Raw genomic sequence first — 24,598 nt, 5'->3', positions numbered from 1 at the left:
TCTGAAGGGACTACGATGTGCATAAAAACCTCCTATGTGAGGCACCAAAGAGGCATTCTGATCTGATGCCTAAACAAACTCAATTGATTTCTTTCAATGCGGAGGAGAAGCGGCTCTAATCCATGCTCCTCCCAGATCTGGGCTTTCTCAGCACATCTCTCCGGCTGAGCCCAGCTACCCTACAGAGGACGGACAACTCAGTCACTGACATCAGAGATCACCTTCTCTCTTAAATGTTCCAGATCTGATTAGCAAAGGAGAGGTTTAGAACATAGACAGAGCCTTAAGAAAGAGAAAGTATTTATCTTCTTAGGTTCAGATCACCATTTTTATCCACTAAGCCTCTCGTTTAATTAACATTTCTCTTGTTAAAGAAAAAAAAAATAATAATCTGCTTTCTTGTATAATATTACTCATTGAGGAAGATTTAAAAAAGGCATTTTCTGCTCAAATGTATTTAGTTTAAAAAAAAACTTGTGGTAGATAAACATCATGTTTTCTAGCATATGTAAAGCTTGATTTGATCGTGTTTCAGAGGCCTCTCTATCATCTCTGTTACTCAAACCTTTTTTTTGCTTTAAGTTTGGACACCCGGCCCAGAGTTCTTCAAGAAGGGTGTACTATTCACCCCACACCCACTTAAGCTGGTGACAATAGTAGGATTAGAGAAGAATTTACTTTAGCAAAGCCCCGCACCAACTCTAGAAAAGCCTATCCATCACTAAATGACAAAATGTAAAAGGTAGGGAAAGCGGGGAGAATGTGATAGGAACCGGTCAGCGATTTTAACCTGTTGGATGTTTGCTATGGTAGCTTATAGGACTGCAGAGGACCAATGGCAGTGAGTCTTAGACAACCTCAATGCCACAGTGGAAACTCTTGGCTGTCTCTCTAATTCTCTAAATATGAGTGAAAAGCATATACATGGCTTTTCCCCTTTCTGTTATCTGCTAGTGTTTGATGTATTTAGTAAATTAAAGGATGTTTTTGAGTTTTAGGTGCACCATATTTGTGTATTCCCAGCAATGCCGTAAACACCTTAAAGACGAGATTCTAAGATGCACGCTGATTTAACTGTAATCACAACATAAAAGCGTTTAATTTTTGGTAATAGATGTTCATTATGTTCGCTCCCAGAATTATATGTTTACTATTGTTTATAAGTTTACTCTTTTTAGTATAACTCACACTGGAAAATAGAGATAGGCACCTCCTGTTTGCTATGCTGCTTTTATACTCATTAATGTAGTTTTTCCCTGTGAGCTTCCTGACTGTCTCCAAGATCTAAAAAACATTTAAAAGATACATTAATTTGAAAGCTTGGTGCTAATGTTTCACTTTTCTTACAGGCTTTTGTCTTTATTAGAATGCATGACAGAAGATGCTACCCTCATAAATTGATGCTATGCCATCATTAGTTGTTCCTTGCCACATTCATATGTAATATTTCAGAATATCTTTAAGACTTTTACTACTGAAACTGCTTGAATGCACTGAACCCTACTTCTCTACCAATTAACCCCCCAAATCACTGCAGCATTTTCCTAAATCCACACAAGACCTTTTTTTGTCCCCACTTCAAAAGGGGATAAGCTGCCATAAATAGGGAAGGAAAAAAGGCTAACCTGTTGGCAAACAGTGAAAAGAGTCAGAAAAGGGTTTTAATCCTTATTAGGCTAAATTTAGGCTAAGTGGCCTCAAAGATCTTTTCAAAGACGACTTTCTTTCAGGCAGTGCGAACCCTGCTGGGTGAAGTTTCAGGCTCAGTACTTGAGGCCTTTGGGCTTCCTAACTCTGCACTTGCTGCAAGCTGAGCTTGTTTATTTTGCTTTACTTCACTCACACTCCAGCACAGCTTCTTAGTCAGGTTTATTTACTTATTTGTAGTTTGACCTTGTAGTTTGTTTTACTTCCCTTAAGGCAAATAGAGCTTTATACGTGTGCAGTGATTACATCTTGAATTAGTTACATGATGGCAGAACAACTGGGACCATCAATCACCAGTCAAAGCAAATTGACTGAGCTGCTTGCGAACATGTTGACTGAGTGTCCAATATTCAGTCTTTTGTATTGTGCCGTCTTTCACATATATAAACTGTTAGATCGCTCTAAGCCCCCCTGACACTTAAAGTGTACCTATTGAACTTATACAAATACCCAGTTTGCTTGTATAGAAGGAAGACTTTAAGTGTCGTTTCAAATTTAAGGTCAGCAGATGATTTACTTAAATCTTAGTAATTCTAACCTACTGGGAATGTATGGAAAATACTACTTTGGCTGTGATTGTACATTAAATACAGTAGATTTAGCTCAACCGTAATTTAAAATGGAATGCTTTAAATTATGTTCAAAGCAATAAAAGGGCAAAATCTTAACAGTTTATAGTTTTACATTATTTTCGAGCAGAGATCACGGATTAGCGGACCGGGGTCCGGATCCGGACCCACCTGCTGGGTAATGCAGACCCAACCTGATTTAAAACATTTATAAATTACCGCATGTTGGCGGACAGCAGTGTCTAATTTTACTTGCGTCTCTTCTCCTGTTTATATGGTAAAGCCCTCCGCAGCTTCCTGGTCCAGACTGCACTTTGACACAGAAGGCAAACCTGTGGAAAGGCAGGTGGTGGGAAAGAAGGAGAAGACAATAAGAAAAAGTGTGGACTGCTAAAAGAACTGCGGTGAACTGGTTAAAGAAAAGTGAAATGGCATGCTCAAAGATAATCCTGCACATTTTGAGTATGTTTGGCTCAACCTACTGCTGGGAAGCAGGATTCTCCAACATGAACATAATCAAAAATAAATATCGACCCAGGCTCAAAATGAGCAGCTTGATATGTGCTTCAGAATGGCTTTGTCACCATTCAAACCCAGGTTTAAGGCCTTGCAGGTCAGCCTAAAGCCCACTGCTCTCATTAAGCCATAAAAAAGAAAGGTATAAAAACAAAACAACAAATGGTCAGTTCATGTGTTTAATAAAATATGTGAATCAGGAAATTGTCTATATACCAAACTGAATGATGGTTGTCTACTTCAAAAAACACTTTAGATTTTAAAATGGAATTATTTTATTTTATTTTTTCATATTTTTAAATTTAAAACACAATGTATAACATGGATGCATAAACACATTTTATTTTAGTGTTAAATGCTTTTTAAAGTAACAGATTATAATATATATATATATAAATTTTTTTTTTAATTACCTAGTAATCCAATCATTTTTCTGTAATGCAGCCATTTTACTTTAAATATAACATTTCTGGGGTATGTGAGGTTAAGCTTGACAGTGACAGTGACTGGAAAGGTGAAATCATGTGGCTTCCCCTCCTTAGTCACATGCTTTCTTTTTGGCATTGTTACCCATTTGTGTATTTCATGCCTCCAAGAGACGTACTATTTGTACCTGTAATGACCTTTGACTGAAACATCCACCCTTGACTTTCCTGAATTCTTTAAAATGAAAGGTGTCATTGAATCTTTATACCTCTTTGTTCATTCTCCCTCCTTTCCCCTGTTTTCTTTGTGGTTTTATTTTTTCTATTTTTGCTGTCACTCAATTTCGAAAGCAAAATCCATCTTAATTGGCTCCAGAGGGCTTGAGGAGACTTTGTGTCAGTGGTGATGAGGGTCCTGATTGGTCCAGAAGCTCAGGCAGCCAACAGACCCTTGTTAGTGCGCCGGGGTCCTTTTGCTTGCTCATTAGTCCGATGAACTCGTTTACTGATGGGGGGTGACAGGGCTCCGTTTACTAGTGTAGAGCAGATGAGGTTGGGGGATATGAGGGAGGGAGGGAGGAGAGGTTTTGAGGATGCGCAGAGAAGAGCCTTACAGTTTATAGATTGAAAAGCTATTGAGGGCAGTTAAATTTCAGCCTTGTCTCTCATTTGCTGTCGTAGTAAAAGTGTTATGGCAGAAGCTTCACTCTGGGGTCAGTCAAGTGAGAAACAATCACTCAGGGTGGGGAGGTCACACTCAATTTTAGATATACATTATTCCCGGCTTTGGTCTATGCAAATGTGAATAGAGACTGCAGCCTAATTGTTATATTTCATCCTGTGTTCAGATGGATTTCAGGAAATTATGTTGATATGCGTTTGTTTATCAAGTTCAGTAAATCAAATATTATCCTTTATGCTATATAAACAGCTCAGTTGCAGTGATTAAGTTAGCCCTTTTTTTCTGTTCCCTTGGATGCTACGTAACAGTTAATGAAAGCCTACTGCTAATGCAAAAAGAGGGACGGAAAGAAAAGATTCAGTTTTCTCTCCACAGCACTCTGTAGATTCTCTCTTTAGGCTGAAAAAGTTTGCTGGCCAGTGAAACATTGTGGTAATTGAATTACATTATCTGCTAAAAAATGTCTTTAAAATAAAATTTTTATTTGACCCTTTAGAACTAAAACATGATTTGATGAGCAGACTGAAACCTCACTAGTTCAGAGCCGATGCATCTATGAGCCTGTAGTCCATTTTCTTGAATTTACTTTGGGTCAGAAGTTCCTGCGTTGTTTGGCGGTTTTGACATCAAGAGCATCCATGTTAAATGGGTCAGACTTAGCAAACGATCAAAGCGACATATTTAAGATTGATTTTTTAGAAACTCAAAAGTGACCAGCATTCAACTCAACTCAGACACCAATGCAAACTCTGGGTGAGGTAAAAAAAAAAAAAAAGTAAATAAAAAACTTTAGAACAAGTGCGAGCTACAAGAACAAGCAGAGGAGTGCTGCAGTTCTGTGTTTTCACAATAGGTGGCAGTATCACTAAAATGCCTTTAAAACAAAATCTACTGTATAAAGTTCATATACAGCAAGAAGTCTGAAGTGCTCTAAACTGTCTTGATGGAGGACAGTACTAAATTTGTATTTGCTACAACACAGCAGCCAACATAATCACAGACTGTGGAAACTTCACACTGGAAAAGCAAGCCACTTTTTGTACTTTTCCACTCTAGCATCAAACCTCAGGCCTTGATTTCAAAATAAAAAGCTTTTTAGATTTTCATATAAAAAGAAAACTTTGATCCAATGAGCAACAGCCCAATCCATTATTCTAGAAAAAGAAATTCCGGTGTCTGTGGTTCAAGTGTGGTTTCACACAGGGATACTTGACAGTTCTAGCATTTGTCTGTTGGTCTTTAGAAGCTGTAGTCCACGCTTTGTCAATCTCCACTCTTTATGAATGAGCTTTGCTTCATTAAGTGCTTTTTTGTTTTCCTTTCCCTGACTTTCCAATAGATTTCTTGAAATTAGGCCTCTGTGAACAGCCAAACATCTTTAGGAATGATCTTTACTGGACAACTGTCACTTCGGCAGGCTTCCTCTTTGAAGCCATAATGAAGTTATTGTATAATTCTGTATAGTTTTTGCCAATACAGCATATGTTTCAGTTTCTGAATTGCGTTCCACAAATAGCTACATTTATTAGGATATAGCATTTGCATAAGAAGTGCACTCTATTAGATCTTACATTTTGTAATGGATAAATGCAAGTTGTTCCTTAGAGTATTCTATAGAGTGATAGGAAGTTTTTTTTCTGATGAATTCTATCAAGTTCTTCTCATTTTGCTTGTCCTGCGTCTATTCTGATGTTGATGGATCACCTCTCTTCCTCCCGCTCATTAATTTCATCACCTTATCTCCCACACCACTTCATTTGACCAAAAGGTAATAATAAATCCCTCATCCATTATCCTTTAACTGAAGCAGCCATGCGGAAATACTTAATAACAGGCAACAAATTGAACTTCAATCACCTCTTTTTTCTTCCAAGGATGCACAGCACATTAAACACAACGTGCAAATATGCAATATGCCATTCATCAAACTCCGTTTATGAGGAATTGTAAGCATTTCTTTTCCCTTTTTTTCCTGCTTATGACAAATAAGCATCATTGGTATCTGGCAAAGGGTTCTCTTCTCTCTAACCGAATGTTCTTATCAGCCTGAAACCATGTGCACACTCAGCCTTCACAGCAGCAAAGGCAGATGAGAGGCTCATTTATCTTAAACCATGTTTCTGATAGCTGCGCCGTTATTCCCCTTATGCCTTAATCTGATTCTGTTTTGAGTAAATTGAATTTATGTAGTATTATTCCTCCAATTGGCGTGTTTCTAAAGAAGCCTTGCTCGGAAATCAGGAGTTGGTTTGAAAAGGAAGGGCTGATGGAGAGGCACAGAGATTCAGTGGTGGCGTTTTTTTTGTTGGCTTTTTTTGTGTGTGTGTTTGCGCACGTGGTTACACATCTCAGCCACAGTCACCAGGCCCCTCTTCATACGTCCCTCCTCATTCTGCGATCTTTGGGCGTCTGACAGAGACAAACGACAGTGCTTCAGAAAATGAGGAAAGCCCGCCACACAAACAGGTTAAGAGGAGGGAGAACCGAGAGAGAGAGCCTCGCAATCGAGGCTGGTTCCTTTGTTTTCTCTTTGGCTGTGTTCTCTTGCATGACGCTTTAAATTGATCTTGGGATGTGTGAAACCCGAATCCATGGATACTGTTCCACTTGAGATAAAACATCAATACATTCTTGTTTAGTACTGGACTTGTGTAAAAGCTGCTGGCAAATGTTATTTTACTACTTGTGCTTTTTATACATAGTTATAGCTATTCATGTTCACAATCCTTTTTTAATTATAAGAATGTTTTACCTTGTGTTTTTCCTTTTACTTTCTTCAAATATAGAATTTACACACAATTACTTAGTATGGTTGCATTGGCCTATGAAACGCTATGATTTGGGTCAATTGTTCTTGGTGTTCTTTCACATGCTTCCACAGAGGTTTGCTTAATTTTGGTACATTCTTTTTGGCAGGACTTGTGTAAGGACAGGCTACAAGTTTTTTTTTTTTGCTCTTTTCGGGACGATTTTCCAGTCTTAGGAGAATTTATTTGATCGGGCTCATTGTGCGTCCTGCACCGTGTAGTATACAAGGGGTATTGAGGCGATTAGCCTGTCACAGCCATCTACCGATTAGGAATTGTTAGGTTGGGAGAAAATCAAATATTTTTAAAATTCAGTCTGTGCTCGTGAGGTGTTTGTGAGTAAATCCTGCTGTTGAAGTGGAGCTAAGAGCCAACTTACCAAATCCTCATGCACGGTGCATGTGCAAACAAGGGAGTTCTTCCAGATTGACGAATCCAACCAGCGCCATCTCTCGGCGCTGAGTCTGTTAAGTTTTAAACCCTGGAGTTTTGTTGTACAGTTTGAGCTGTAGCTGAGTACAAATATTGAAAATATCATATAGTATATGCCCAGCCTAAGTGAGCCAGAGGTAGTAGGTTAGCATATCATATTTATACAGATTTATTTAAACCTTTTTGGCTCTGCCCGATTCTCGATTCTGTGAAACGAACTTGGTAAGTGCACGGTGACATTAGTCTACCTTCACCTGGGACCTTCTATTTCTGCCTTCCTCGGCAAAAACAGAAGGCAGTGAACGGGAGCTGCCAGCCTCTGAGCCAGCCAGGCTACCCGTCTCGTCACAGTCATTTAAATCTAATGGAGAAGGCATCCGTTTAATGAAATAGCATTTCTGTACAATTTCGGGAAATAAACTCATCTCCCCCTGATTTAGATAAACCAGAGTCACCTTTCTCTCGCTCCCTGAACTGCGGAGCAACTTCATAGCATGTTTCGTAATTAAACATGCTAGCAATGAAGGGCTAGATTAACGAGAAAGCCACACTCCCTTAATAAGCCCCAAAGAGAGGTAGGAAATTGGTTTATTTCCAGAAATGGCATATGATTTACTAGGAACCACATTAAGACCAGCCAGTGATAGAAAACTAGCTACTTATCAGCAGACCTGCCTTCCATGCTGGTTGTAACTTTAGCTTCTGTCCGGAAGCATCAAAAACACAGCATTCATTAAAATGTATGCCATGTTGTGTGTGCAGGTGTTTCTGCATGTTGGATTTATTTCCTCCCGTGGATGTAATTGCCATTTTGCAATGATTGCAAAGCACCTTGTTGCCAACTTTCTCTTCCTTAAAATGAAGCCAAACTTTCGATCGCTTTGACTGCTTCTGTTTTGCTTTTCTAGACTTCCGCCTGGTCATGTTGTACTTGCTTACTGAATGCCGTGTGCGTAACTTGCGTAGAAAACGTGATGTAAGTCGTGCTGCCCAGCACTAGGCTCTGGTGCTGCCTGGAATCGTTAAGAGAATCGTTAAGCGAGCTGCCAAGCGGTGCCATGGAATTGGAACACACGGAACCAGTTCTGAACAGGAACCGGTTTTCGATTCCCATCCCTATTTAATGCCTTTAATATATTTTGAATTACAAACAACTAATCTAGTGATGCACAAAAAAATCTCCACTGCAGTTTGACATTTCTACACCATGATGCCACCACTCCCATACTTTATAGATGGGATGGTGACTCTCTGGTCTCCTTCCTAACCAACATTAGGCCTGGACATTACTGTGGTATTTAGACATGTGTGTTACTGTTTGAACAGATGATGTGGCACCTTTGGCATCTGGAAAGTGTACCCAGACCAAATTTCTTGATTAGTCTGGATTTTTTTTATATTGTCACACAAGGAAATGGTGTATTTTAGGTAATCCCTTCAAACCTCTATAGGTGGGGATCCATGTGATGCTTATGAAGCTACCATCTTCTTGAGTTAGAAGAAGCTTGAAATATATTATCTCATGATTGAAAAATTTAGCAAAATAAAGCAAATTTAGGCCACTATCTGTTCTATAGTGAGTTTTTAGTTAAATTTAATGTCAAAAGGAAGGAAATCTTTTTTATTTTGCACAGTATCTGATTTCCGCCAGTAGTGTGTTTTTAATAAAGAGTATCTGCATACACATGTGGGCCCAGTCTCTCTTCTATGGCACTGTAACATTGCTATCTTTTTGATTTAAAGTGGGTCATTTCCCCCATTACAATTTATCCAAGAGGATACCAAAATGGCCATAATTCCACCTCAGACAATAACCTCCACACCATGGTAATTTGTCCAGACGTGGTCGGAACAGCAAAAGCATTACAGGTCAGGTAGTTTGTCAAGCCCACTGTCACCCACCCTGCTTTTTCATCTGCAAAGGAGAGGGACAATGATCTTTGGAACATAGAGTGCTATTTACAGCGATGCCGTGGATTCATGGTCCTGGAGAAAAATATGACGTCTGGCTGCCGAGGCTTCTGTCATATCTTTGAAGGATCGGGGATGGCAGCTTCATCAGTTCAATGCCGGGTGTCTACTTGACATCCAGTGTGAGATCTTAAGTGAATTCAGGGGATGAAATAATTTAGTCACTCCCGGCTAGAGGTGAAAGGTTATATTATGTTCACTCGCTAAAGACTGAAATTTGATTATCAGAACAACAAATGGAGAGGAAGTACTAAAAGCTCAGATTAGTTCTTGTGTGCACAGAGATTTGCAACATTTGTTGGCTATGTCCCATGTGTATTTATTCTATATGATCACAATATTTATAAATATTATTATTTTGTACAATATGTTATTTTGTTTTTCCAAAGTTTAAATCCTTTTTCTTTCATTGCAACTTTTAACTTATTTTACTTGTTGTTTTTTTTAAACACTTTTTCTAGGATTTACAAACATCAATTTGAGTTTAAAGCTGAGCCAGTCATCCTGTTGTTCAGACATTTGAAGATGGGTCATCAGTGAAAGGAAGCAGTACCAACTAGCTTCAAGCTACTAATCCGTATTTAATTGAACTCCAGAGACTTTGAAGCCAGTCCGTGATGCAGGCGGCTCTTACTCCTCTGAGAGAAGCCAGGAGAGATGCTGTCCTCTGTTAAGGGTCTCAGCTGGTCCCCTCTGCTGTCCCTTCTGTTTAATGAGCTCTTTAACTCAGCTCTGAGCTCTACTTGGCAGCTCATATTTAAATATTTCTGAATAATAACCCTCCCCTAACCCTTTCTCTGACAACCCTGGTCGTTTCCTTTTACCTTTTGAGTACCATCCCTGCATGCAGCCTTGTCAAAGAGACATGGTTAAAAGTGAGAGCAGAGGGTTAAATAAAAACCCGGCTAACAAAGCCGTGGCAAGCAGGCTGGGAGTATATCTAAATGCTGCATTAGTCGGAGCACGAATCACAAAGCTGTGAGTCTGTCGGGATCTATGACAGTCATCAGAACAAGTCCCTCTGACAGCGCTACAGTCTCCACAGGGACAGATTAAACCAAATTCATCCAAGCACTTCTGTTTGGAGCTCAGTTACATGATATTATTTGACCTCTGTCTGTTACCAGTGTGGAAATACTCAAAACTATATCATCAGATGTTTAATATAAAACTTGTTGCATGTTCATGCCACACTTGGATCAGGATAGATGACCTTTTAGTGGACTAAACACCATGTTGACTCCTTCTAGCTAACCAGCGCCCATTCTCCAGCTAAAAGGATCTCTTTTTCATTGAGGCTGATCAATAAAAGGCATCAATCGTGTATACAGGCTCTTGTGCCATCACTGTGAGAAATGAGCAGACCGTGCATTAGTCTCCTTTTCTTCCATTTCTTTTTCTACAATAATCTGCTTTGTGTCTTTTTTTTATTTCTAATTCATTTTAATTATTTGAATAATACTTTATAATTAATACTTTCCCATTTATAGTAAACTTTTAGCTTTTATAATCTTAAGAAAAGAATCAAGCAAGCTTTGGGAACAAATGACCTAATTAAAATGTGTTTTATTCTTCTGTTTTCTCAGGTTTTGTCCTACACAGAAGGTCTTCATGGAAAATGGCTGTTCACAGAGATCCGTGCTGTCTTCTCCAGACGCTACCTGCTGCAGAACACTGCTCTGGAAGTGTTCATGGCAAACAGAAGTATGACACAACAAGACAGTTTCAGAAAATCAGCCTCATTTTATTGAGTATTTCAGCGCAGAATTTCTTATTAAAATGGATAATTCTTCTGATGTGTGGATTTCTATCTATTTTGCTGATATGCATGTTTGTTCTTGTGCAGCGGCCGTCATGTTCAACTTCCCAGATGCAGCTACAGTAAAGAAGGTGGTCCACAGCCTTCCTCGTGTTGGAGTGGGCACGAACTTTGGCCTACCTCAGACCCGGTTAGACCTTTACGAAAACATTTTTTTTTTTTTATTAAATCTTGTGAATCTGCATTCAAAACATTTTTTCTGGCAAAAAGCTTGAAATAAACCCTTAAAGTCAGGGCTCTCAAACTCAAATCCTCGAGCAACATTTAGATGTGCATCTACTTCAACACACCTGGGTCCAGGATGAGCTCATTAGCAAAGCTTGAATGCTGCTAATGAGGAAGTTAAGCCGTTTGATTCAGGCGTGGGACAAGAGTCAGATAAAAACGTACACCCCTGCATTACGTCAAGTTAAAAAGGAAAACACCAACACTCATTCTTAGCCTTCATGTCTAGGCCTTCTAAATGTCTTGTTGATGAGACCCAAAGTGAATCTGAGCTATGAATGAATCAATCAGTCAGTCTGTCTACTTATGAAGTCATTTGTACTTATTCTGTAGACTAAGAATAGCATTTCAGTCACTAGTATCAGTATTAACCAGGAGGATAACTCTCACATCCATCAACTGCATTGACATCTAAATGCAGTTTTAACCTCTGCTTCACTGAACGGCAGGATTCATTATGTATTCTGCAATATTTGACTTTAATTCCTCTTGGAATTATAATTTATTTTGCATACTTTCACGTTGGATCTCGTTTTTTTCTTTAATTTCACAATTAGGTGCTAACTTATTTTAACTAACTCCTGTGCTAACAGAGGAGCTTTATCTACAAACAAAGTGACTAAAAAAAAGCAAATATTACACTACCAGGACGCTGTCATGTTTTACAAAGACATTTTATGTTACAGAGTTAGCTACTGGTGTTAGAATTTGAAAGTCATACAACGTGATTATCCTTCTTTATTTTGTCTACATACCTGTATGTCTAAACTCTGGAAAATTAAACAAGAGCTTTTAAATTTTAAAATGTTCAGATATGCTGTAAAGAAGTAAATACAATTTATTTTCTGAGCTTTGTAGACAGTCATAAACATACAAGAGTAAAAGCTCATTTATTATTGGGAAAACAGAAAAATCTATTTTTAAACACTATTTTTGCAAAAATATTTTTTTCGTTTTTAAGTCCTTATTAAGCCTTTCTTTTGTTGTCAGTAAAATTGTCTAATCAGAAAAGGTTTCTGTAGTTGTTTAGTTAGGAGCAGGAGAGTGTGTGAGTGTGTTTGTGTAAAACCGAATTTAGGTGTGAGGTTATGTTTGTCAGCCTCATCAATCCAAGAAGTTTAAAGGCTGGATCACATCTGAACAGAGCTGATGATGTATCTGCGACTATGCCACTGTGTTAAAAAAAAGCCCTTTTAAACACAACTAGTATCATGTTATCAGTTTTTTACACTATACAGGTCCTTTTCATAAATAAACTGTCATCGAAAAAAATCCCAGCTATGTTCCTTTTTAATTTCAATTTAGACATTATGTTACTGTATGAAGATTTTGGTTTTCTGTATTAACATTTGAAAATGTACTTTTTTTAAGGTTTTAAATGGCCATAATCACTGACTCTGACGTTGATTAATTCCGTCATTTTCCTTTGTTTTAATTGGATTTGGGGTCATTTGTTTTTGCCCCGCAGCATTCATCATGCTCCGGGTCTTGGTTGTATGTATTCAGCTTATATTTATAGTTCATTTGTCTTCTTAATGAGCAGGAAGAAGTAATGTAGCTCAATATTTTTCTGCTGACTTTGTAGTGCTTCTTTTTATTTCTCACCACTTTCAGAAATGTCTGCCTCTAAACTTTTTATCCGTTTTAACTCTGTAGACGCATCTCTCTGGCCACACCCAAGCAGCTCTTCAAGACATCCAATATGACACAGCGATGGCAACGCCGTGAGATATCCAACTTTGAGTACCTGATGTTTCTGAACACTATCTCTGGTGAGGACAACACCAAACACCTCTGTGCCAGACTGAGGACAGGAGGGTGTGCTAAGTGATAGCTTGGGTTTGATGGCTGAAGTCGCATTTGTGTCACTTCCTTGCTTCTTTGTCTGCAGGTCGTACCTATAATGATCTTAACCAGTACCCAGTCTTCCCCTGGATTCTCACAAACTATGAGTCACCAGAACTGGACCTTACTCTTCCCAGCAACTACAGAGATCTGTCCAAGGTGAGATGCTTTTGGGTTTATCAGTTGAGGTATTTCTTGATGTTAATCTATTTCCTACTATCAGTCTATTGTCTTATCAGTGCTTGTTTACTGCAATGTTAAATTCAGCTTACATTTAACGGATTACTCTATTTACCCTGAATTACCTCCAGTCTATGATTTCAGTCTTTAGAATTTAACAGAGTTCAGGATTCATAATGGTTTCATCTAGATAAGTATGGAAAAATAGAAGGTATGGGAAATATCTCCAGTTACAGACCATTATTCTAACCCACTGATAGACAGCTCCCTCTGTCCATCAGTCGTTACGGTCTGTGCTATTTTCCGGATCTTTGTGTAAAATAGGACCGCTTAAGGTAAAATCTGCCATAAATTCACACTCAAAGTTTTAAAGAGCAGTTGGGGCCATATATACTTTATACACGCTGTTTTTCTATAAAAGGGCTGTACACACTTGGGTGATGCCTCGTTTTATTTGATTTCAGTTGAAGTAATCTTCTCCACATTTCAGTTCATAGACAGAAACAACTTCTTTCAGAAAGGCCTGAGTTGGTATTAGAAGAAAAGATTCTGATTTTTGACCACAATTATCTATGCTCAACCCTGTATAGCTCCAAATATTCCTGTAAATGTCTCACAGCATAATGTGTGACACCACCTCCGTTCTGAATCCAGTTCTATTACTACGTATCCATGGAAAGTTGATTGTTAGGACAAAAGCATTTCAAATTTGAATAAGAAATGCCTGTATTTTTCTTTGCAGTGGTTAAAGTTCTAGTGGTAAATTACATTTCTGATTACTATCTGATATTATTATAGGTTAATGTGATCTATGCTTCCCTGCTCTACTTCTTGCTATTATTTATACACACACTATATTTACTGCCTTATTTATATACTGTATATATGTGCTCAATGTAGTGGATTTTCCTAGGAATGTGCTACTTTTGGGGGCTTATAAGTAATGTTGCACTATAAGTAATACTGCACTAAAATGGTGGTAACGGTATGGGCGAGTACTGACAAATAGCGCACCGATACCATTTTGAGAGCCAAAAGTTTATTCAACTATTGTCACCCATTCCAGGTAGGCAATAAAATGTTCTACTGGATTCACTTTGTTTTGGTCTTTTTCCTGCTTTACAAAGGTAGGCAGCAGCTTGGCAAAGCTGTGATGGCAATTATTTTACATCCAAGTAGTATGCAGTTCTTCATCTATATACACACACATTTATTTCAAACAGATGATATTGGTATGGTATCTGTATGGGCCGATACTTCACAGCCAGGTATCGGGTATTGGTATCGTGGCCAAAAAAAATGGCATTGGCGCAACACTACTTATAATTACTTGTATGGACCAGTCAGCTGGTTGTCATACTTTTTTTCAGACGTTTTTCTTCTCTATATCAAGCCAGTCATAACTAATAATAATCTATTGGTAAATAGATTTATTATTATTGTTATTATTATATGTCTTTAAAAATTATTAAAGCAGAAAAAAGTTCAAATAAAAGCACTATATTTTATTAAGTATACAGAACCATCGTAGTATCTTTTCCTGCTTTTTTAAAAGTTTTATTTCCTAGAAAAGGTAAAGATGAAATTTGTATTTAGATTATTTGGTTTGCATATTGGCTGCTGCTCCGATTAAATGCTTTCATTGCAAATTTCAAAACCTAATATTTAAAGTCAATTGAGCCAAAAGTCTTGATAATTAAAATATTTAGGCTTTGACCTTTTACAGAACACCAGGAAGTGAAGTAATACTCCCTGGTAGCACCAGGCATCAAGTTAATGAGTTTAAAACAGTTAAATCTGCCCTCAGAAGCTACCTTCCTCATAAATACAGACTCCCGCAGCTATAAGTGCTCCTAAGATCTCCATGTTGAATGCAGACATGAGGTTATTTAGTTGCATGAACTACTTCACTTTTACACCCATTCATTCCACACCCACACAGGCAGATAGTCGGGATATAAGCAACAGCTTGCCAATTCTCCAGGTTGTATTACGCAGGCTCACAGTGGGAGGACAGCGGATCGGATTTGGAGTGAGAAGATTGAAGTTCTGTCAAGATCCTACAACAAAAATGACGGCATAAATCAGCCATAGAGGGAAAAAAAGTGCATTGGTTAATGGACTCTGGAAAGGTCTGGGGAGATGCTTCTTAGCTTCGTCATTTTTAAACCCCAATGTTTCTGTTAGCAGCCGCCTATAATTTAGAGATGCAACAAAGTGGTCGATCCTGCAAGGACTCGCCTACATTGAGATAAAAAGTGAAACTTGTGATGAAATTTTAGTTTCCAGCTGAGTATATTTTGAAAAGTCAACTTTTAACTGTTGCACAACGAGGCTCTTTAAGTTTAAATATCTAAGAATTCTGAGCCTTTACTAAAAACGATTGATGGAAATAAAGAATAGACTGCAGACGTTTTGTTAAGTAGAAATACAAACTGGATTCATTCAGCAGACTTTTGATCTGCCTTTTTGTACACATTTGCTAGTAGGAGTAAAATGCTTAGTGGTTTTAATTTTTATTATGGCTGGTATCACATTTTAAAAATTAATCAATTAAAGTAAATTAAGTTAACATGCTAAAAATGTGTTCTACATCTATGTCCATCAAAAACATAATTTCAAACACTCCCTAATTCGCTAATAAAGGGCAGTAAAATACAGGCTGAGCCAGCTTAGATTCAGCTAGAAAAGGAGTATTTTCTCTACAACACTTCCTTTTAAGCTTTATAATAATGGCATAATGTTTATAAAATAACTGAACTTTTATATTTTCAAAGCTAGCTAAAATAATTTACTTTAAAGTTCACAAAAACAGGTAGCCTGTTGGTTCTTAGGTGGGAAACATTTTAAACTACTATTTAAAAAAATCTCTAGATATTACCTGAGCAGGGAAATGCAGCTGCAGGTGATTCCAGACATTGTCAAAAAGGGTAACATCTGCAAAGCTGAAGTTCTAAGCCAGTGTTATTTAATTGGAATATGTGTGATGAGGGGAGTGGAATCCAATATGAGGAAATGCAGCTGCTCACAACAAAAGTCAAAACAGAAATAATACATTGAACTTGTATATAAATATAATGCACACTTTAAACTGATTGTATCATATGTAACAAACTCCAGTGTGATCAGGGATATGATGCAGGACTGTAATTTAGTTTACAGCACCCATTAGCTGTTTTTCCATCCAAATATAATGCAAACTTTGACTGGACTTTCAAAATATTAGAAAAAGAAGATGAATACAATAAAGAACAAAAATGTGAATTAGAAATGATTTTGTTTAAGTGAGTAACTGATGAGATGAAAAACGAATTTCATCTTGTGTTTACGCTTCAATTGGCTGCAATAAACAGGAAATAAAGATAGAAAGCTAACACTGAATGTACATCAGTAATCGAGGAGGGTTTTAATAAATGTGTTGCAGTCAGGAGAGTGGTTCTGACTATGTATAGTAAATGGCCTTTACTTATATAGCGATTTGGTCCAGTCAGAGGACTTGATCTAAGGGTTTTACACTACATTCAGTCATTCACACACACACTGATGGTGGCAAGCTGCATTGTAGCCACAGCTACCCTGTTGCTCACTGACAGAAGCGAGGCTGTCGTACACTGGCGCCACCAGTCCCTCCTACCACCATCAGGAGGCAATGCAGGTGAAGTGTCTTGCCCAAGGACACATCGACACTGAAAGCAGAGGCGGGGCTGGAATGGACAACCCTCCAGTTGAAGGGCAAATATTATAAAAAGTTTTATATTTACAGATGTTTTTGCAACACAGAAAAAGTGGCAGTAGTACATTCAGCATAATATTTACATTTAACAACTTAATCCCCAAAATGAAGAAATATAAGTTTGAAATAGATGGACAAAGAATGAAAAACAAGATAAAAAAATTAAAACAGACGAAGAAAACACACACGAAAAACTGCATCATTCTTCCACTTTTCTTCATAGTCTTTAAGAAATTTAGCCAATGAGGACCATGATTCTTATAAAATATACTCCCTTTCATCTGACAATATAAGTAAGTCGCTCGATAGCCATACAAGAAGCCATTCCCTTATTAGTGATGTTACATGCCATCTGGAGATGTGGAGATAGAAATGGGATTCCAATGAGACGCTGATCAGTCATGTGAGGTCAATATTATACATCAGAAGTTATTCGACAGATGTGTTTCCATTACCTCTTATGGATGTTTAACCTAAGTTTTAAAAGCTTAAAACTTTTTTAATGCAAAATGTATAAAGTTGATTCTATCCATGTTTTCATCAACTCTTCTAATGCGATCATTTAAGATTAGCATAAAAATACATTAGAAAGACATCTAGTGAAAATTCATCAGGCTTTATTAACTTTAAGAAATTTAGATCAAAATGAGATAGAAATATTAGTGTGTGATGACTTGCTCTCAGTAATCGAAACACAAATGATCATATTTTTGTTCCTATTTAGCAATCATCGGTTTGTCTTTCAGGCTTGATGTTGGATCTGCGACTGCTTATTTTTTAAATCCCTCTATCTGTAGTAACCTCTGTAATTTTATCTTTTTTTTTTTTATCTCCTTTAAAGTTGTGCAGTAGATGTAAATATGACTTTCAGGAACACAAGTAGGCATTCACCATAGTCATCCCCTCCTCCTCTTCTGTCTTAGCTCATTCTGGCTTCCCGCTCTTCCCCGTTTGCATTGCAGCAAAGTTTAGACAGCTCAGCATCCAAACTCGGTGAAGCCTCACAGCCCCAGGGAGTTTGTGACTGAAGGGGAGTTAGGTTAAAGGAGGAGAATGGGAGAGACAAGCAGAAAGCACGAAAAAGAGGAGGAGAGTGTGTTATAGGAGAACATCATCATTTGCAGCCCTGTCACTCCTTTCTTCTTCAAGAGAAGAACAGCAGATGAGAGAGAAGGAAGGGAGGGAACAGAGCCAATCTTTATTACATCTGTTTTATTCATGTTGTTGACGTGTGTGATATCAGTGTATGACTACTGGACCATGTCAGACTGCGCTGTTTGGAAAAGGGCAAACAAAGCTATACAGCCTTTCTCCTCCATCCCCCATCATGCTTTTCTGCACCCACGATCACTTGCAATTTTTGCTAGACATTGCTCTGTGACCTTCAGGTATTTTCGTTTGGTGTATGCATCTGTGAACCATTCTCCTCCACATTTCTTTTGTTTTTTTCCCAAACCTTTGTTTCCCATTTGCTGTTCCTTACTCCCCCTTGCTTCACTGTTTACTCCCCCTCCTGCATCTCCTACCCTCCTCCTACAGTATGTCACCTCGGTGGTTGTCTCTTGAAGAAACGGGTCATCTGCGAATCCTCCAGTGACATTGAGAAGCCAAATTGCCATGAATCCATGTGTGCGCCACACACTCGTCGTCGCCAGAGGCCACACAGAATTTATTTCCCGTCTTCCAGAGCTTTTTCGACCCCGAGGAGTTTCTTATCATAAACTTTACCCTCACCCTGACATCAAACACCAACCCCAGAGATAACATTGTAGCCACAATAAGCACCTACTGCTGACTGCGAATGTTACACATCTCTCCATAGATCATCACAATTTTTCAAAAAGAGAGGTAGGTCTTAAAACCGTATCCTCAGCTTTAAACATCTAAGACCTCCGTTCACCTTTACCACTGGATCCATTGGCCACTCCAGCAATTTTTTAAAGCTTTCCTACTGCTCTTTCAGTACCGTTTCTGGCTCATCTCTGCTCATACCTACTCCTTAGCAAAGCTAAAGAAAGAACAACCAATCTTACAAGTCAGGTGGTCTATTGGCAGACCTCTAGTCAGAGCTTGCATGTTTTAAAGAACCGTGATAGCTTGGTTTCAACCAGTGTGTTTTTGGATTTGGAGGCTGTTAAAAACCTGAGACCAGGATGGAGGTTTACCCTGTAGCAGGACAATGCCTCCAAACATGGAGCCAAACCTACAACTGAATTATTAAGACATAGATTAAACTGGGAATATTTGGTAAGCGGGTTGATGTTTACAGATTTCTTTCCATCAAATTTAGCTGATTGGCTATTTTGAAGAGGAGAATGCATAAAATTGCAAAGCTGGAAGAGACACACCAGCTGTCGTTGCAGCAATAGTTGCTTCAACAAAGATAAAACCTTTCTTTTTTAGCTTTCAAAGAAGACCAGGAAACAATTAAAAGGCCATTTTATCTAGTATGTAGTCTACATGTACACACAGATAGCACTATGGTAGACTTAATGAGTGATCTCTGTACCTTTGTGCTATAATGTGCTCCTCTCAGTCGGATCAGCTAATAGTGTATTGATCTAGCACAAGGATGCCTTGTGTGCTTGTCCCGCTGGGCCTCCACACAATTTTCGCTCTTTTTATGGGATGTTGTACATAAACACTTGCGGAGGTTCATATGATTTAAGACTCAAAGTATGAGTGATGCTCCAGTCATTGGTAACCCATTATATTTCCACAGGGCAGACTTTTTGTCATTTTATAAGCAGAGCTTCACTGGGTAATGGATGTTTAAAATCCCCCAGGATGCTACTGATTGTTCTGAAAAAGAGGGGGTTTTCTTTACAATAAAAAGCATTGAGCTCTCATTGTAAAATTTTTGCGTTTATTGACATGTTTTAAAGAATAATTCTTGGCATCAATTGATGAGAGTTGATGCAGAAGAAGTAAGTGTTTCCCTGGGGGTTATAGAGTCCTGATTGGGGGGGGCTAGCTGCTAGTTCGGTGGTTGATTTCTTTGGTATTTATCATTTAAATCTGAGGATCTTTATTTGATTTGCCCCAGTTTCTCTTTAAAAACTACAATATAGCATCATATCATAAAATCTTTTATACAATTTTTTTCTTAGATCTGTTGTCGAGGATTGGTCAGTTATTTATATTAGTAGTAGAGGTTACTGTTAGAGCTATTTACTACAATCAGGAAAGCAACATGACTTTTAAGCTTTCATTTTCAAAGCTTTTTAGCATCTGGTTATATCTGGTTTGGCTTGCCTTACATAAACATCCGTCTTTAAGAGATGGCATTTCTAAATCCAACATATCCCACTGTGGTTGTTGAAAGAATTGCAGAATTTAAAAAAGATTCCAGGGTTTCATTGTCATTACACTGTCACAAATAAAGAGCAACAAAATTAACGCTGTGCATTTAAACCATTCGCTTGGGGAGCAGTGGGCTGCCATTGTGCGGCTCCCGGGGAGCCGTGTGGGGCGTTAATGGTTTTGCTCAGGGTCCCCAGAGTGGCAGTCCGTGGGAGTGGGGCTTGAACTTAGAACCTCAGGATTCCAAGCCCAGTACCCTAACCACTAGGCCGCTACTCTCCAAAGCAGGCATTAGCGTAAAGGGTCTTGCCTAAGGACCTACACTGGTAGATCTTTACGTCCAGCTGGGATATGAACCCAGGCTTCCTGTATGCAAAACAGGTGACGGGTGACTTACCACTTGAGCCAGCCAGCTGCTTGCTCGAGTGGTAAGTGTAATATGTTCTTTTCTATAATATGTTCATCCTTCATATTAGCTGTAAAGAATCTTACTCTCTCTTGATATTTTTGACATCCTCTAACATCTCTGGACTTTCATTCCATCTGTTTAACTTTTCAACCACCTTACCGATACTGGAGTCTTCCTTATTTAAACCAAATGGTTTTCTGTTTATAGTCACCAACCGAATTCTTGTTCCTCATCTTGTCCAGGTGTAGACATTAAAGATATCTCTGTTTTGCTTTTTTTTTCTTAGTGATTTATGCCAGACAGTTTGTTGTAAGAGCTGATTTTGGGCAGCTTAAAATTCTCAACGCTAAACAGTTTTATGCAAGGATCTGATCATAAATAATCATGTAATCTTGCATTGAGTGTTTTGCATAGGTCTTGTATCACTGTGTTTATTTGCTCACTGGTTTTTCACAGTGTAGCCATTTCCTGTGAATCCCCATTCATTGATGAAGAACGGATTAAAACTAATCCAGCGTTAATTTTCTGATGTTTACCACTTCAGGGCAGCAGTTTGTTTCTCTTCTGTGCCTCACTCTTTGGTCTAATTAAAACTAGAAGATTGGTTCATTTTTCTGTGTGCTCATCAGAGCGCTGCAGTGTGCCACAACATATTAGGCCAATCTGCGGTGCAGCGACAGTGATGTACGGCGCCGTCAGAGGTGCTACGTTGGAGCTACTGTAAGCTGAGAGCGCCAGCCCTACAATAATTTAGAGCTGTAAACATTGTCGAGTTTGAGCGGACCAACAGCCCCCACATGCACTTGCACACAATTCTCCCTCTCTTGTCACTGTGGCACTTTCAGTCTTTTTTTTTTATTTTATATGCCTCCTCTTCCTTTTCTTTTTTTAATGAGCCGACTGTTATTAGGGCTATAAATCAGACCAATGGGTGTGATGTATAATTCACAGTGTGTACTCAACCACCCAGCGGCCCTGAGGAAGCCCACAGTGTATCACTGTCAGTGCGAAGCTGCACAGTGTGGCGGCGCGCTGCATTTTACGCTCATTCAGGAGCACCATTTACCAGATAACCAAACACGTGCACAAATAAAAAGAAACCGCCGCTGTACTACTCAAAGATCTATCCCAGTCCGCATAGAAACACAGACATATGCCCCATTACACCCACAGAAAAAAGTAACAATAGCATAGATCGATAACTGAGAGCTCGCCTGGATGAATCTTGCAGTGACAGGCGTGCTGTGATATGAAGGAGATCCAATTGATTCACAGCCTGCAAGGTCCTCATCCTCAAAAAGCCATCACTCCATTACCATTGATCCTCTGTGTGTATGTGTGTGTGTGTGTGTTAGGGAGAGGTGATGGGTGGCTTGGGGGTATAGAGAATGAGGCACATCCTACAGAGCACTAATAAAAATTGAACCAGCCTGAAAGTGATTTCTATAAATGAGTATTTAAATAATAGCCGAGCAAAGAAGTATTGGGTTTTTAGAGATCAATGGAAAATTAATGCAACCCCAACATTTCTTTTGCACTGCAAATAGAGCTTGTGAGCAGTGTATTATATATGGATTAATAAAAACAGAAATTAAAGGCAGCCCCAGCTTTGCTGCTGCTATTCCTCTTAGGTGCTCTTTCATTGGATCACATTAGTTTTCTCTGACAGACTACAGCTGCAGGGGCTCCGTTTCACAGCCTCTGAAAAGCACTCTGAGGGGAAGGATTGATCCTCGTCTAAAGAAAACATCATCTAATATTCATTTGGAATTGCACATTGGTTGCCTGCCTCATTTCCTGTGCAATTGTAACTGTTGTGCTGCAGGGAGTGGTCTCTAAATTTATTCACAGAGAGAGTCTGGCCTGATTATTTTTTTCCCTCTTTTTTGTTTACATTTAGCTTTGTTGTTTTATCAAGTAGAGCTATTCTCGGAGAAAGGGCTGGATTTTCCCTTTGTATTAAAATTTGTTTTGTTTTTACAGCCTATTGGAGCTCTGAACCCCAAGAGGGCAGCCTTCTTCTCAGATAGGTATGAGTCCTGGGAGGATGATCAGGTGCCGAAGTTTCACTATGGGACCCACTACTCCACCTCCAGCTTCACCCTGATGTGGCTGCTACGCATCGTAAGCCATATCTGCATTCATATCTTTTGAAATTTCTCACATATTTGGAGTGGTAGTTGGAACATTTTTTTTGTCTTCAACACTTTCTACTGGTTGAATTTACATTTCATGAAACAAGTGAATGGAATTAATCTATATATGAGCTGTTCTTAGTATAAATTCAGTGCTTTAAAGGGGTGCTTAGTTTCTTTGACAACAGAAGGTGACCCATGGTAGCTGCAGAGATTCACAGCTCAGTTGGTCTGTATGTTAATATGTTATTCATTGAAGAGTGGCGAAAAGATGCAAAAATCTTTAAAGAAATTCATGCGCTGCAGATCGAACGGAACAATTCCTTCCCTCCATGATACATGATGGTGACAATATTATGCATTTCCTTAGGAAGAAACTCGTCAGACTGGAAGGGAGGATGGAGGGAGTAAGATGCAGTTCCATTTTAGATGCTTAAAACTGGGGTGGAGGTTAAACTTCCAGACTCAGAGCTTACAGCTAAAATGAAACACTTCACATAAAATGTTTTTATGTTTGTTATGTGTCCCACTCAAAGTCCAAACATAAATCATCAACTATTTTCATGCTAGGGAAGGGCAATTTAAACAAAAAAATATATATTTGCTGTGTTTTTATAGAGGTGATAATAAAAATACTAACAGCTTCTTTACTGTCTTTTTTGTGCAACAGTACGGCTGTAATGCTGACCATGCATTAAAATGCACATACACAAAAAAAAAGATCCATAACTAGGATTTTTTTTCCTTGGAACATGGCTTAAATAAAGACTTAAATTTTCTATTATTAAGCTGAACAGAAGAGCTAAATTTAATAATATTGTGAATATCAATGTAATATTTAAGATTTTACCATGAAACAACAGTGGAACTGTATTAAAATCAACATAAATGTCAAAAAAATATATATATATATTTGTTGCATTTTTATATATATCTTTGGTAAAAGGTAAATGGCCTGTACTTATATATAGCTTTTTTAAGTCAGGAGACTTGACCAAAGTGCTTTACACTACATTCAGTCATTCACACTCACATCCTCTATATTTTTTCCAATATTAAAATTCCATTTTCCCAAAGTGCAGTAATGGGACCTAAAAAGACTTGAACTGGTGATTGCAGTGTTGCACATGTGACTGCCACACATTTAAGCATTTTTTTTTGGGTGGAAGAAGATATTATTCTGTCCAAATTTGTTTGATCTGCTGTTCTGTGAAATAAATACCAGTAATATATGATTAAGTTTATTTAAAGGTGGCAAAATATCGAAGAGTTTAAGAAATATTGATACTTTTTAATGCTTTGGTTTATTGAAAATGATATAAAAAGAACTGAAATAAAAATTGCATCAGTCTGACAGCTTTACTTTTTTATTCTTTATTATCATCATGTATATGCTAACAAATGACAAATTAATCGTATAGTAATGATGCCTTTGTTAACAACATTTATACCAGCTAACCTGCATGCTTTCAGATGCATTGTGGTATTTAATAATCACTCAAAGTTTTGCTGCCATATATGACTTTCATCTCAGACTTTCTTTAAATATCGACTCCTTTGAGTTATGCTTTGATGTTCTAATTTGTTTTTATATTCAAGTGTTTTTGCCTTAAGCAGTAAAGCACTCTCCTTCTCTCTATGCACCTTTTGTTAAATGGGTCCAATCAATCTTTTTACAACTGCACCCTTGGGAGAAGAAGGTTACTAACTTTCTCCCACATGCAGTGATTTTTTTTTCTCCTTTTCCTTTTTGCTGTTATTGTCCCAGTAGCTCACTGTCTGAGAAACTCCCTGTAGAGTTGGTACATTGATCCCCACACATCATTAGCCAGCTTATTCT

General features: G+C 38.2%; 1 protein-coding gene across 9 annotated transcripts in view; it reads left to right on the top strand.

The window, feature by feature from the left end:
• The window catches only part of lrba (LPS-responsive vesicle trafficking, beach and anchor containing), a 243,521-nt gene that overhangs the window by 162,701 nt on the left and 56,222 nt on the right, over positions 1-24,598 (top strand). For all 9 annotated transcript variants that reach the window (XM_015373646.1, XM_015373651.1, XM_015373653.1 and 6 more), the window contains 5 exons: positions 10,696-10,813; positions 10,956-11,058; positions 12,810-12,925; positions 13,045-13,157; positions 22,607-22,747. In XM_015373646.1, coding sequence (XP_015229132.1) covers positions 10,696-10,813; positions 10,956-11,058; positions 12,810-12,925; positions 13,045-13,157; positions 22,607-22,747 — 591 coding nt within the window. The remainder of the gene's footprint in view (positions 1-10,695; positions 10,814-10,955; positions 11,059-12,809; positions 12,926-13,044; positions 13,158-22,606; positions 22,748-24,598) is intronic.

This window comes from Cyprinodon variegatus, unplaced genomic scaffold (assembly GCF_000732505.1).
Source record: "Cyprinodon variegatus isolate N-32 unplaced genomic scaffold, C_variegatus-1.0 Scaffold90, whole genome shotgun sequence".
Classification (NCBI taxonomy): domain Eukaryota; kingdom Metazoa; phylum Chordata; class Actinopteri; order Cyprinodontiformes; family Cyprinodontidae; genus Cyprinodon; species Cyprinodon variegatus.
This window is presented reverse-complemented; position numbering and strand designations above follow the sequence as displayed.